Source organism: Ambystoma mexicanum, chromosome 2q (genome assembly GCF_040938575.1).
Source record: "Ambystoma mexicanum isolate Mex_15411 chromosome 2q, UKY_AmexF1_1, whole genome shotgun sequence".
NCBI classification, from domain to species: Eukaryota; Metazoa; Chordata; class Amphibia; order Caudata; family Ambystomatidae; genus Ambystoma; species Ambystoma mexicanum.
This window is the reverse complement of record NC_090924.1, coordinates 408788222-408802119: the sequence shown is the minus strand read 5'-3', so window position 1 is coordinate 408802119 and position 13898 is coordinate 408788222. Positions and strand designations below refer to the sequence as shown.

Genomic DNA, 13898 nt, shown 5'->3' with positions numbered 1-13898 from the left:
CTGTTAATGAAATCTTATGTTTTAATGACCCGTCGGACAATTCTTCAGCCTACGGTAAGAAAGTGGGTCAGAATTTGACTTTCTTTTTAGATTCAGAGCTTGAACACAAGGAAATGACTAAATACTCTAATCAAGGGGTATTGTTCCTACCACTACTAGAATGTCAGAATACTTGCTGAGCCCTCATTTTATATATGCGCACCATAATAACAAGGACTACATTTAACTTGTTAGCCCTTAGACATATTGACTGAATCTTAATGATGTGTATCCCCTTTCAGGAATAGTGTCAGGAGTCTGGGCTGCTGTGCTTGCAGATGTGGCACAACATGGTGGTCCCGCTGGCGGCTGCCATGGATGCTCTGCCACAGGACGTACACAGCCTTCCGGAAGCAGCCTTTCTGCTCCACAGAAGGGAGGTGCAGAACAGTCTGCCAGTGCTCGACAACGCTCCGGAAAGCCCCATGCTGTGGTGCTGCTTTTATTTATTTATTTATATAGAGGGAACACTATGTTGGTTTGCTCACAAATTAACGTACAATAGATAAGAAATCAGATTTGATGGATAGAAGGGAGCTACTTACAATGGGGTGAGTATTAGTGCCGTTTTGGCCAGGTTGTGGAGGGGGGAAATGGAACAGTCATAGGGGATAATACAATAGTGGACATATATAGGTTAAGCACAAACAACATTAGACATTTTTAAGGGCACGTAAGTGGTACAGCCAGCGGTGTTAGGGATGTGACCATGATGGAAGAAGTGCTAGAGTGAAGGCAGCGACAGTCGTGAACAGAGGCAGGACAGAGGTAAGGGATAAATGTTAGCAGGACAGAGGCAAGGGATAAATGTTAGCTAGATGGCAGAAGAGAGGTAGGTTAAGATGGTAACTCAGTGGTGAGGAGGTAGTCTTTTACTTTGGTTTTGAACAAATCTGTGAGGACCGGTTCTAGAATGTCTGAGGGAAGATAATTCCACGCAAGTGGAGCAAGATGAAAGAGAGAGTGGAAGGGAGAGGAAGCACAGGGAGTGTGCATGGTTCCACTAGGGCAGTCGAGTAGGCAGAACAGAGATTACGAGAAGGCTTGTAAAGTTGGATAGAGGAGTATAAATACAGTGGTGCCTTACAATAGATAGATTTGTAAACCAGGAGAAGAAATTTAAATCTGGCCCTATTTTGCATCAACATCGTCAATTGTCATAAAGCGACAATTAAAACGCGATTGCCACCCATTACCCCTGCTATCATTAATGAAGCACCTACGATTTCTGCAGATTCAAGTTGGTACCAACCTCAATGTGGAGTATGGTGGCAGGAGAAAGAGGTCCAGCCAAAGTCAATGGAACCGACCATAGTGATAGGGCTTGTGTTGGCTCCCAGCACCCCTTGGCAGGGCTGCAATACGAGAGCTGTCACTTGATCGACTGTTCTAGCATACTGGAATACATTTCATGCATTGCAGGGTGGTAGTGATCCAAGGGGAGTCAGAGGACAGTGCAATCCAAGGTGATCTGGAGGCTCACCTGCATGTCAGTAAATCCCCACCTAATTTAGCAAGGGGGAGACGGGAAAATATATAAGATAAACTGGGCAGAAATTAGCTTACTATGGGGGCCCTGTGAAATATTTGCGACTGCAGCTGTTGTATCATAAGGCAAGTCTAGGAAGTAGTAACAAGAAGGCCCTGGGAAATAGTAGTAAAGGGACCCTGATAAATATTAGCAGGGAGATCCTGAGAAGTATTTTTGGGAAGCACGTGCTAATTATTTGCATAATGAGCTATTGTACACCAGATATACCCTGAGAAATAAAGTTATCATTGCATCAATCATGTGTAGCCGGGAGAACCAGACAAGTTCTCATCTTGATATGCTCATGTATATGGAATGTGTGGGAAGGGGGTCATACTTTCTAACTTTCTGCTTCTGAAATACATGGAGTAGGACGTAAGAACAGACCATTAGAAGCACATCCAATGACATTAGAGTGACTAGCAGCTCCCCTTTTTACAACCACGAGCCCCACAAGCCCCGCTAAAATAACATGTTGTCATTTTGAGGTTCTCAATTATATGGAATGTGTGGGAAGGGGGTCATACTTTCTAACTTTCTGCTTCTGAAATATATGGAGTAGGACTTAAGAACAGACCATTAGAAGCACATCCAATGACATTACAGTGACTAGCAGCTCCCTATTTTACAACGACAAGCCCCATTAAAGAAAATGTTCACTTTATTTGTGTGTGACTAGACATCAGAGCTAGTGACGTGTTTGCTTGCAATGGTATTCCTCAATATGGTGACATTTCCATTTGATAAATGGTAATTGCTCAATATGGGTCACTGGAAGGCTTCTATTATGGTCAGATGGAGGAGTCCTGGCATCCCTGATGAATCACTCAGACTGTACACCTACAGGGGACAGTGTAAGGATTCTTGGCTCCTCTCCCAAGTGCAGCTGGCCAAATGGACCATTTACTGAACCAGTACTGTAGTGGTTCAAAACCCCATCTCGTATGAGCTGATCAAGAATCAAAGCATCCCTCATCTGAGCTACTGAAGGTTGGATGTATGTTCCTATTACCCCATTAGCTGATCGTCATCAGCATTAAGGATTCTGGAGTAAGTGAGGAATGTATACCACAGGCTTGCTGTCTCCCGGCATATAACAACCATAGTAGGTACACAGAATATGGCCTTAATCCCACGTTTCAGTGGCTGGAACGGGGGATAACGACCTGGCAGTGCAAGTTATCAACCCAAGCAAAGCGAGGACAGATAGTGAGGGCTCCAGGCCATTTTCCCCCATTCCAGCCACTGGAACTGGGTATTAAGGCTATTAGCACCCTGTGCTACCAAAGCGGTAACCCGGGGTGCTAAAAGAAAAGGATTTTCCTTCGTACAGTGGTATGTATGAAGAGAAAAAGCTTTTTCCAAGATGGCTGCCATGGGAAGCGAAGCAGTGCTTCAGGCAGCGCCCCTCTTCCCTTTCTATAGAGGCCTGCGGGAACAAGGGAAGGGGTGGATGCACTGCCGAAATAAGGTAAGTAAGGGGACAGTGTTGAAAAAATGTTTAATAAAGTGACAGAGGTTGGGGGGAAGATGGCAACGGGGGGATCCAGTTGTCAGGTGGCATGGTACGCAGGCTTGTACGGTTAGGTTCAAGCCCGCGTTCCTATCCATCTGATTGACTGGCTCCCCCTTCCAGGGTGCTAATAGGGTATAGGTGACAAGAGGAATGAACTTCCTGATGATGAAAAGGCAATGTACTTGACACATCTGGGGGTGTGTTGATCGCAAGGGTTGTGGCATTTCCCTACTGAATTTTTTATTCGCACAATTTATTTTCCACCTACCACATCTGTTAATCTTTGCACATTTTAACTGCATTTCAATATGAAGGGATGTTTTGTCATTAATAGCAGCGCTCTGTGGCACAGGTGGCAGACACATAGCATCCCTAACTTGTATTACTATGTGTATATGTTTTAGATGTGTTTTTACTCTGGTATTGAGTTTTTTCTAGCTATTGGTCCTCTTGTTTGCTGATTATTATAATCGATTCGATTTTGACTCTTTGCATTGTGTGGAATGTGCCATTAATAGACATTTGCTATTTGCACATTCCAATTATTTTTGGGTCACTGTGGGTTTCCCCAGTCGAGTGATCCCCTTCACTCATCTGGGGATACCCTCTAGTCATCCTTGTGTTTACATTCAGGATTTATTACGATCGATTTATTTCCCGTTGATATTTCCTCGAGGTTCACAATTGGCACTAGCACTTTACCGCAGTATGCACTTTATTTCTTTAATTGCACGATACAATTTCATGTATTGCACAAGTATTGTAGACTATTTAATCTCTTTTTAATATATTGAAATAAATTTATAAGAAATGTAATAAACATGTTATCTTTTATTACGTGCTGATTGACGTATGGTGATCTGACTTATGACCAGTAGTACTGTCTCTATCTCTTCTACGGTAGGACAATGTCCTTGAAGTGAATTAATATTTTGGTTTCCGCTGACTTGACCCTTGTTCATAACAGGTGGCAGTCCCAGCACAAGCCGCCATGATGCAGCACAAGGAAATGCTACACCTCACATGATGACTCATGGCCTCATATGACATGCATGCGCTTTCTGTGGTGCCTCAAACACTGCTCACGTCCAGGACACGAAGGATAGAGCCGATGCCGAGTAGTTAAACAGTGGCAGACCCGGGATCCAGTGCTTGACAACCGTGAGCTCTCTAGCGCTATACCCCTTGTTCGTGTCCCCTGTTTGACCGTCTTATTTCCTGCCTGCCCTTGTGCTAAACTATCTACTACTGCTTTGCTGACCTGGCTGTTGCGAACCTTGGCATTGCCTCTGCTGGTGCTAACCTACCTGCTTCCGAAAAGCCCTTGATTTGCTGACCTGAACCTTGGAACTGCCTGCACTAGTGCTACCCACTTGTTCCTGGTTTGTCCTATTACTTCGGTGAAAGGGTGTCATTCTGAACAGGGACATGTTGCTTTAGCACTGTATCCTGGTGCCTGGACCATTTGTGTGCCTTCAGGCTGGCCCTGCATTTGTATTCTTATTTTCTTTTCCTTTTACATCGTCATGGCACATGGGCGGTTTTCCCTATTTCCTACCTGGGTTTACTGGATAGACTCTTCCATGTACCAGTTGCACAGCCACAAGATAGACGGTTGTTCTGTATCATTTATGTTGCTCAAGATGTGTTGCCAATGTCATACAACTGCATAGTACTCTGTGGTTTGTCGCTGAAAATCTCAGGTGCCCATGCAAGTGTGAGAGAAGATCGAACAACAGCTGCTCTGTATGCACCTCTGCTACCTCAAACAAATTTTAAGAATGTTTCTTTACAATTACTATTTTAACTCCTAACAAATCTTCTCCATAGTCAAAAGTTGCTACACTTCGTTATAGCCACTGAATGAAATGCCCCAGCCCATCCAAACAAATCTAGTATTTTGTATTTTCTGCCCCAAAAATGGGGCGCACCCATTTCCAGTACATGTATATACTTAGCTGCCCCAAATGATTCTATGATTTTGTGATTTTCTCATTTAGTGATTTTCTCTTTGCAATTATTATTTTGTCTCATGCGTCTCAAAATAGTTGGAACACTCAGAATCGTTAATGTAATTTCTTGCTCTAAAACAGCCTCTGACTATTTTTCAACAAGCATTTTGTCTCATCGCAGACCTTAGCAACTGGATGTTGTCTGTCTTTCACAAAACATTGTCACACTCTTTTACAGCCACTGAACGTAATCTCCTGCGCCATACAATTCATGATTTTCTCTTTGCAACAACTATTATGTCTTGTCACAGCAGTGTAGCACACTGAATGTAATCTCCTTTATGTCTGCAAACAATTGTGGGAGGTTCTTCTCCCTCCCTAGTCATAGACAAGAAATGTCACTTGCTGGTATTGCATGTCAGCTGATCGCTGGGATTCTCTCCTCTCAAATGATGTTGTATACTATTTCAGTATTCTAGCTCTCCAACCACTAAATCCTATTTTAATTGTAAACGTCTTTGGCAACTAAAGCCTATATTAAGTTTCTCACTTTCCATCAACTAAATCCTATTTTAATGTTCTACCTCTACCTCAAACTAAAAATATATTAAGTATCTAACTCTCCCTCAATTTAGTCCCATTTCAACTATCTCCCTTTCTCACAATTGTTATATCAATGCTTGCCTCTGCTTACAAGTATAATCACAAAATCAAACCATGCGTTGCCCATTTCTAGCATTTCAACCCGAGCTCACCCAAACCACTTTGCCCAACCCATGAAAGAAGTTCTTGAAAGTCTAACTCAGCCGAATCTGGCAACATTCAGGTGACTCCGAATTTGGCTGAATAGGTTTCCCCATGCTGAAGTGAGAGTATGGCCCTTGTCGACAAATGTAGTAAGGAGGATACAGACGAAAGCAATTTGAGTCTCAGGAAAATGAGGGCGCCCCCAGGTCAGTACAGCACTGATTACAATAACTGTCAGATAGGCCGTCCGGTGTCACTAGCATTTGTACGCAGCAGTCATCTGTGATGTTAAGATGGAGAACAGGAATAAAACCAGTTTATGCCCCAATACTCATTGTTTTATGGGAGATAGAGTTTTCATTATTTTATACAGTGTCCTTTATTCATTTATTTATTTTAATTCTTATAAAGTGCCACATGCACATGGGCCTCAGAGCACACAACATCTCATCCAGGTTCATTTAACATTAGTTACCTGTAAGGGGGGGGTGGGATGGTGTCCTCCCAGCCAATGAGGAGGCTTGGAACGGTGTTCTTACCACACAGAGAAAGACCCCGCTCCAAGCCTCCTTGGAGCGGGATGCCACCATCTTCCCTCGCCGGGAATCTGGTAAGTGCACTCCCCACTCTCTGCACCACCTTTCGCCACCCCACTTTCCCACATAACTAACCTTCGGCTGCGTTGTTCCTCGCTGGCGTCTGGAACAAGATTGTTCCCGGCACATCTCTGCCCTGCGAGTAATTGCCATGGAAGGCGCGAAGGGGCTACGTGTAGTCCCTTCCCTCTTTCCATGGCGACCACATTGTTTGTTTACATTTTTTCATTGGCCGCCATGTTGGGCATTTTCTTTGTTTATTTTTTTTCCATTAAGTTAAATGCCCGCCATAGAAAGCTAGAAGGGACTACGTGTAGCCCCTTCTGCCTGATCCCTGGCAGCCATTTATTTAGCCTATTTTTTCTCGAGTCGAGAAACGATTCCAATGCTGTTTCTCAGCTCGAGAAAAAAACGATTTTAGTACCCTGATACGACTTGCCAGGGTACTCGTAACAATAGAACCCTCGGAGGGGGCTATTACTGGTCTGGTAATGCCACTGGGGCAATAGTTTCAAGCCTGAGCAAAGCAAGGGCTTTAACATAGCCCCGGTGTCATTACCAGACTAGTGATGCCCCACTCCAAGACTTCTATTGCTTCATTCTGTGTCTTGTGTGAAAGTGTGACAGACTCTGACATATGGCCCAGAGAGCAAGGAAAAGACCCAAGTGAAGTTAGAGCCTTTAATGAGATCTGTGATGCCTATGGTGACCTGCACAGCTCTCTACGGAGGGCAAAAAGGTTATCAGTATGAAATCTGGAAGCGCACGGAACCCCTCAAATGGCTCAGAATGTGGCACAATGATGGCAGATACTGCTTGCGTTCTAATATCTCTGATTGATTACGACACACCTCCTATATAGCAATAGAACCTGAGGAGGGGGGATTAGCTGTCGGGTAATGCCCCTGGGCGATAGTTACAAGCCAGAGCGAAGCAAGGGCTTTAATGTAGCCCAACTGGCTACCAGACCGGTAGTGCCCCCCTCTGAGGGTTTAATTGCTATTAGTACCCTGGCACGTTGTACCAGGGTACTAATATCATTTTTTTTCTCAAACTGAGAAGAAACATTGAAACCGTTTCTCAACTCGTGGTCGTAGTCCCTTCTACCTTTCTATGGCAGCCATTCAACTTAATGGGGAAATAAAAATGGCCGCCATGGAAAGGGAGAAGCGACTACATGTAGTCCCTTCTCCCTTTCAATGGTGGGCAATAAAAAGATGTAAACAAACAAAATAGCTGCCATGGAAAGGGGGAAGGGACTGCACATAGTCCCTTCATGCTTTCCATGGTGGCTAATCGCAGGATGGAGATTCCCCCGGAACAGTCATATCCCCAGAGCCATCGAGGGACAATGCAGCAGAAAGTAACTGGGGAGAGAGAGGGGCACCTTAAATAAGTGGAAAAGTGGGGTGGGAGGGATTGGGGTGTGGAGAGCGGGGAGCCCACTTACCTGATTCCCGGCGAGGAAAGATGGCAGCCTCCCGAGCCGAGGAGGTAAAGACCCTGTGTGGTAAAGACCCTGTTCCAGGATTACTCATTGGCTGGGAGGCCGCCACCCCCCTTGTCGGATATTAATTAGATATAATACTGACACTGAACATTTGCAGGTCCCAGGTCATTAACTTGAATGACTGTGCAAGGTGAAATCCATGTTGTTTGTTGGCACTTGTTCTGTATAACAGTGCCCATTGAGTTCCTGCCCTCTGACTGTGCAACAATGAACCTCCTAAATGTGTTCTTAAGCATATTTTAAATCCCTCTGTGTTTTTCCGTACACATCACCAGAACGCTCATTACCTGGCAATCCCATTCTATATACACATATTTTAAATGTATGCAAGCTCAGTTCGAGGTGACCTGTTGCATTTGAACTTCAATGCAAATAATTGCACATTGCAAACTTTTCATCATTTGTACATCAGAGTGCAAAATAGAGGTGTAAAGTGGAAGCAAAATCATCTTTTCAACTTCCTTTTGCACTCAGATTTCCAAATTGAGTAAATGCCACCCCATTTACGCATGAATGGCAGTGTTTACAATGGATTTATATGGAATTAGCCTGCATTTTTGCTGATGAAAAAAAAGGCAGATTCCAAAGAGACCAACAGCATTTACACAAGCATGTAAAAGACAAGCTGGTGTAAATGGTGCAGTTGTGTGGCAGAGAGGAAGGGGGGTGGAATCGTAAATTATGATCTGTGCCCTCTCTCCACCATGCAAATGAATGGCAATATGGTTGGAGTCAAATTCCTGCATAAAATGTTTACGCATACATTTTACACATTCATTTTTACTGCACGCCATCACAGACATGAGCATCATGTCAGGGCCTTGGCGGCCTTGCAAAGAGCCTTTCAGCTGCAGACTCTATTATGAGGAGCAGTTTCATGCAAGAATGCACACACTGCACTTAGGGTGGACCAATTAAAGATGTATGCAAGATTTTACTCCTAATTCACCACTCAGGGGGAATGTTACATTTTTTGAAAGGCAGAGCAGGTGCACCGGTTAAAAACGAGTTGCTTCTTCAGGAATCCATGCAAATGTCTCCTGCAATGCACGAACATGACAGGCGGCACTTATGATGGTTTTACACTACAGAGTGCAAAAATGCACGGAAACCCGGGTCCACCTAAATTTCCATGCATTGGTTTCATTTAGGCAGTCAATTTAAATTAAATACAAACTGCATGCAGGGGTCAGCCAGCATTAGGATGTATGTGCTGTTGGGTCCCCTGAGTGCAATTTTCAACTTTTACAAGACGCTGTGCAAAAGTAAAGAGTAAAAGTAGGCACAATCGCCACTGCTCTTTACTTTTATGCTCCATCTTGTAAAAAAGAAGTGAACTACCTGCAAATTCTGCATTGCACGTGCCATTTACTAATAGATTCTCATGCAGGCATAGAACGCAGCGGTTCTTATCCAACACATAGGAGAAACGGAAACTCTGCTTCGTGGTCCTACTTCCCCTTAGAAGTAGGGCCACAAAGGCACACAGGCATTACACTTTGATTACAGATTCCTTTTCCAACCTGGGCGTTTTTTTAATGACCTCCTTCAAAGTGCAAACACTGAACATTGCTCAGTGGGAGCTGCGTCCACCGAGATGCAAATGCATGCAGTCCTCTCCATACTGGTTTCAAAACTGCCCCCTATGTATGAAACAATGTATTCATTCTACTTTGTATATTCGTGCTTATGGACCATCAATAGGAATGGTGGCAGCTAATCATTTATGCTATACTATATTTGCCCACATCCTGGGTACCATATTTGTGGCGTAGGGCAAGGGTGCTTTGCCCCTTCCCCTACCAGTCAGCACTGATGCCCACTAAGCTGACATTTTGGGAGAAAATAATAATATATAGCAATAAGTAGATTTAGGGTTCTTTGTGATTACATCTGCCACAGCTAGTTTGTGGTCTAGAAGTTGGACTCTTCTATTATTTATTTTTTTAATGGAGGTTCCCCATAACACCCTACCACAACCCCTACCCCACCGATCCCCATACAACCTCCCACACACACATATAAAAAAAGAAAAAAAAAGCCGACTTACAAGACTCAAACTAAAAGATCACAAACAAATTGTGGCCGATGGAATGACTGTAAACAGTAGCTCGAGGCCATGCAAGGTACAGGTAGATGACCTTCCCTTGTGTAGGAATAGCTGTGGGCTCTGAATAGCAGGGGCTTATTGGCTTAGCATGCACATGTGGCTGCAGTGTGGGTTTTATACAGAAATACAGAAAGACATAAACACAGAAATGCAGAAATATGCAAGGCATATGATTGCCAATGCATAAGGCGCGCGCATGATGGAAAATGCACAGAGTTCAGAAATGCAAAGCACATGCTTAGAATTGCATATTTCACGATGATATTTCAATTGACTGAATTGCACTGAACCTAATTACTAATATACATTAACATACTAATCCAATCCCAGTAACAGGTAGAATGTCCCTTACAAACATTTAGTTTTGGAGTGTTTAAATGAGGATTGTAAGCATCACACAATCTCTCCTTTCTGCACATGCTATTACTGCTATCAATCCCAGGGGCTATAAGTTACAATAGAATAATGCATGTGTCGGCAACTGGGCTCAGAATAGGCCTCACCAATGTCGGATGTGCAGACGTCCCTCTGCAGGTGCATGCCCATGCAGATGCAGGACTCCACCGAGGAACATGTCAACAGGAACAAGGAAGCCACCGCCAGCGACATCCACATCATGCTCTTCATGGTCTTCTTGATGGTGGGGATCAGCAAGGAGCAAAGGCTGTCTCTGAGTCTAAAGAATGCAAGAACAAGTATCAATAGGTGTCTGGCTCCTGAAGAAGGCTAGCCAGTGGGTTTTCTAATGAGGAATAGCAGTTGCAGAGCATTTCACTATGAAAATGTCACAGACCATAAACTCACACCAATATTTTGGGGCTATTCATTATTTTATTCATTTGAATTTTATTTGGGGTTTGGTAATGCAACACAGTGCGGCGCAGTCTGCTTCGAAGTGCGGGTAAGAGAGGAACTGGGATGAGGAAATGGAGAACACACAAATGGAAATCAAATCACAGTGGAAGACAGCAAGCAGGGTTGCCAATTACACATGCGGGAGATGGAAGAACATCATTAACAATGTAAAAGGAAAAGCATCACCTACACATCATTAGGCACAGAGGTACCACCCATAAAGTTAAGCAGGGCTACTTGGAGGACACATATTGAGGAAAGCAGCTAAAGTATAGCAAAGTGCGGACCTAACCCTCCAGGCTTGCATAAGCATCAAACATTTGTTAGTCTCCAAAACCTTTATACATTACAGTTCCAGAACCTTACCACTGCCAATGTGTTTCCCCCATATCAATTCCTCCGGACCTGACAGGAGGGATATATAACTGATTGGCATTGGTAACCTTAAAATTGTTCTTGGCTGATGCCTGCGTATGCAGATATGCCAGTCCCAAATACTCAAGCACTTTAGAAGCAGCGCATGGGGTTTCAGGAGAGATTCTTTGGTCAATGGGAAGCCATTTAATAGGCCGATTCATGTAATTCCTCTCAAAAGTGTCGCACGCGGCTGGCGCACAGCGTGCCCGTGCAAATGTCTGCGCCAGCCGCGTGCGATAAAACCAATTCCCGCGCACAGCGTATTCATGGATTCTCGCCTCCAAAAGCAGACGTGGCGCAGAGTGGCACAGCGACCCTGCAGCAGCGCCAGTTACGCCCCCAAGAACGCCCTCGCGCAAGGAAAAGCCATCAAGATAGCAAAACCATCGCAAAGGGCTGCGCCAACACTGTACCAGTTTACCGGACTGGCAAAAGCGGGGAACGCGTATTACGGGTGTCGGGAACACGCGTGCGTGAGAAGATTCACACGCGATCGGGCCAGGGGGAGCGTGTGCGTGTATTTCAGGGGTGCGCGAGAAGTCCTACACGCGAATGGCCTGGATGCGTGTATTCCAGGGGTGCACGAGAAGTTCTACACGCGAATGGCCTGGGTGCGTGTATTTCAGGGGTGTGCGGGAAGTTCCACACGCGATTGCCCTGGGCGCGTGTATTTCAGGGGTGCGCGGGAAGTTCCACACGCGATTGGGCTGCGTGCGTGTATTTCAGGGGTGCGCGGGAAGTACTACACGCGAATGGCCTGGGTGCGTGTATTTCAGGGGTGCGCGGGAAGTTCCACACGCGATTGCCCTGGGCGCGTGTATTTCAGGGGTGCGCGGGAAGTTCCACACGCGATTGGCCTGGGTGCGTGTATTTCAGGGGTGCGCGGGAAGTTCCACACGCGATTGGGCTGGGTGCGTGTATTACAGGGGTGCGCGGGAAGTTCCACACGCGATTGGGCTGCGTGCGTGTATTTCAGGGGTGCGCGAGAAGTTTCACGCGCGATTGGCCTGGGCGCGTGTATTTCAGGGGTGCGCGGGAAGTTCCACACGCGAATAGCCTGGGTGCGTGTATTTCAGGGGTGCGCGAGAAGTTCCACACGCGATTGGCCTGGGCGCGTGTATTTCAGGGGTGCGCGGGAAGTTCCACACGCGAATGGCCTGGGTGTGTGTATTTCAGGGGTGCGCGAGAAGTACCACACGCGATTGGCCTGGGCGCGTGTATTACAGGGGCTCGCGGGTGGTTTCACACGCGATCGGGCCTGGGGGAGCGTGTGCGTGTATTTCAGGGGTGCGCGAGAAGTTCCACACTATGGTCAGCCTCCAAATGCAAAATACCCACCCGAGTATTGCATCCACCCACTCAGAAATGGCAATTACATGACAGAACACCAATTGCAAGTTTCGAAACAAACACATGTCCCTCACATACACCCAATGGGTGTCAGTGAATCTCAAAACCCATATCATGATATGCATGAAACAAATGAGATGATACTACACATTGAAGTTCGATAAAAAAATATGTATTAAAGGAAACATAAATAGATTCAAAAATAAAGAAACAGAAATGGGAATGTACAAAAATGAAAAGAAGCATGTCCGTGAAAGAAAGCAAAACCAAAAATCATAATCCAAAGTAATGGTGTCCAAAGTCACTGTCCACAAAAGAAAATCCAATTGGAAATAATAATTGAAAGCCATTGCTCCATGGGTAAATTGTGAAAGAAAAATAAAATCCAACAGTGAACTATGTACAGACGAACAAGCCAGGGTCCATTATCCCAACAAAATAAATGAAACCTATTTAACTACACTAACTAATAAAATAAACTATATACAAAAATGTGGCCAATGTCCAAAAGGTCCAAAATAAATCCAAAAAAAAAGGAAACCTAACACTACCTACATAACTATGTACAAGGGCATCAGGCTAGTTTCACGGCTCACTTGTGGATGTCCCGGGCCAGGGCATCATCGAACTCCTGCTCAATGTCCCGGAGGCGGTCTTCCTCCATGGCCCCGAGGGTCCGCAGGGCTGTCGACGTGTCCACCTCCAAACCCCTGCGGATTGCCTCGAGGCACTCGGCCCACCTCAGGGCCCTCCGCATGGAGTTCTCCGCCCTGACCACTGTGAGCCGTGCCTCTTCCGCCCGCTGCCGCTCCGCATCTATGGTGTGGCCCAACCGCTGCCACACGGAAGACACTCTCTGTCCTGGGTCCTCCTGCCCTCCGGCCGATGCCTGCCCCTCCGATGTTGAAGGCCCCGAGCCTTCATGGCTCCCACCACGTTGCTGCTGCTGCTGTGCCTCTGCCCGTGCACTGCCTCCTGCTGCCTGAACATCCTCCGCCGGCTGGGGTGCAGTCGTAGATGTGGCCACCCCTGCTGGACGTCCGACTCCCGACTGTGGCAGGGATGCCTCCTCCACCAGCCTGGCCGCACTGTCAGAGGCAGCTCCACAGGGCACCCAGGTGACTGATGGGTGGGAAGATGGCATGGAGGATGACTGGCGTGTAGGGGGTCCAGTTGAGGAGGGGGTCATAGCAAGCCCCATCAGACGGAGGAATCCGGCCTGGGTGACCTGTCCCAGCAGGCTGACGTGGTCAACGAGCCATTCGAGATGACGTG

The 13898-nt window shown here is 45.9% G+C and overlaps 1 protein-coding gene across 2 annotated transcripts in view; it reads right to left on the bottom strand.

Moving 5' to 3' along the window:
* The window catches only part of LOC138569454 (metalloproteinase inhibitor 1-like), a 380069-nt gene that overhangs the window by 338434 nt on the left and 27737 nt on the right, over positions 1-13898 (bottom strand). For both annotated transcript variants that reach the window (XM_069647435.1, XM_069647434.1), the window contains exon 2: positions 10505-10677. In XM_069647435.1, the coding sequence (XP_069503536.1) occupies positions 10505-10628 (124 nt within the window). In that variant the 5' untranslated portion in view covers positions 10629-10677. The remainder of the gene's footprint in view (positions 1-10504; positions 10678-13898) is intronic.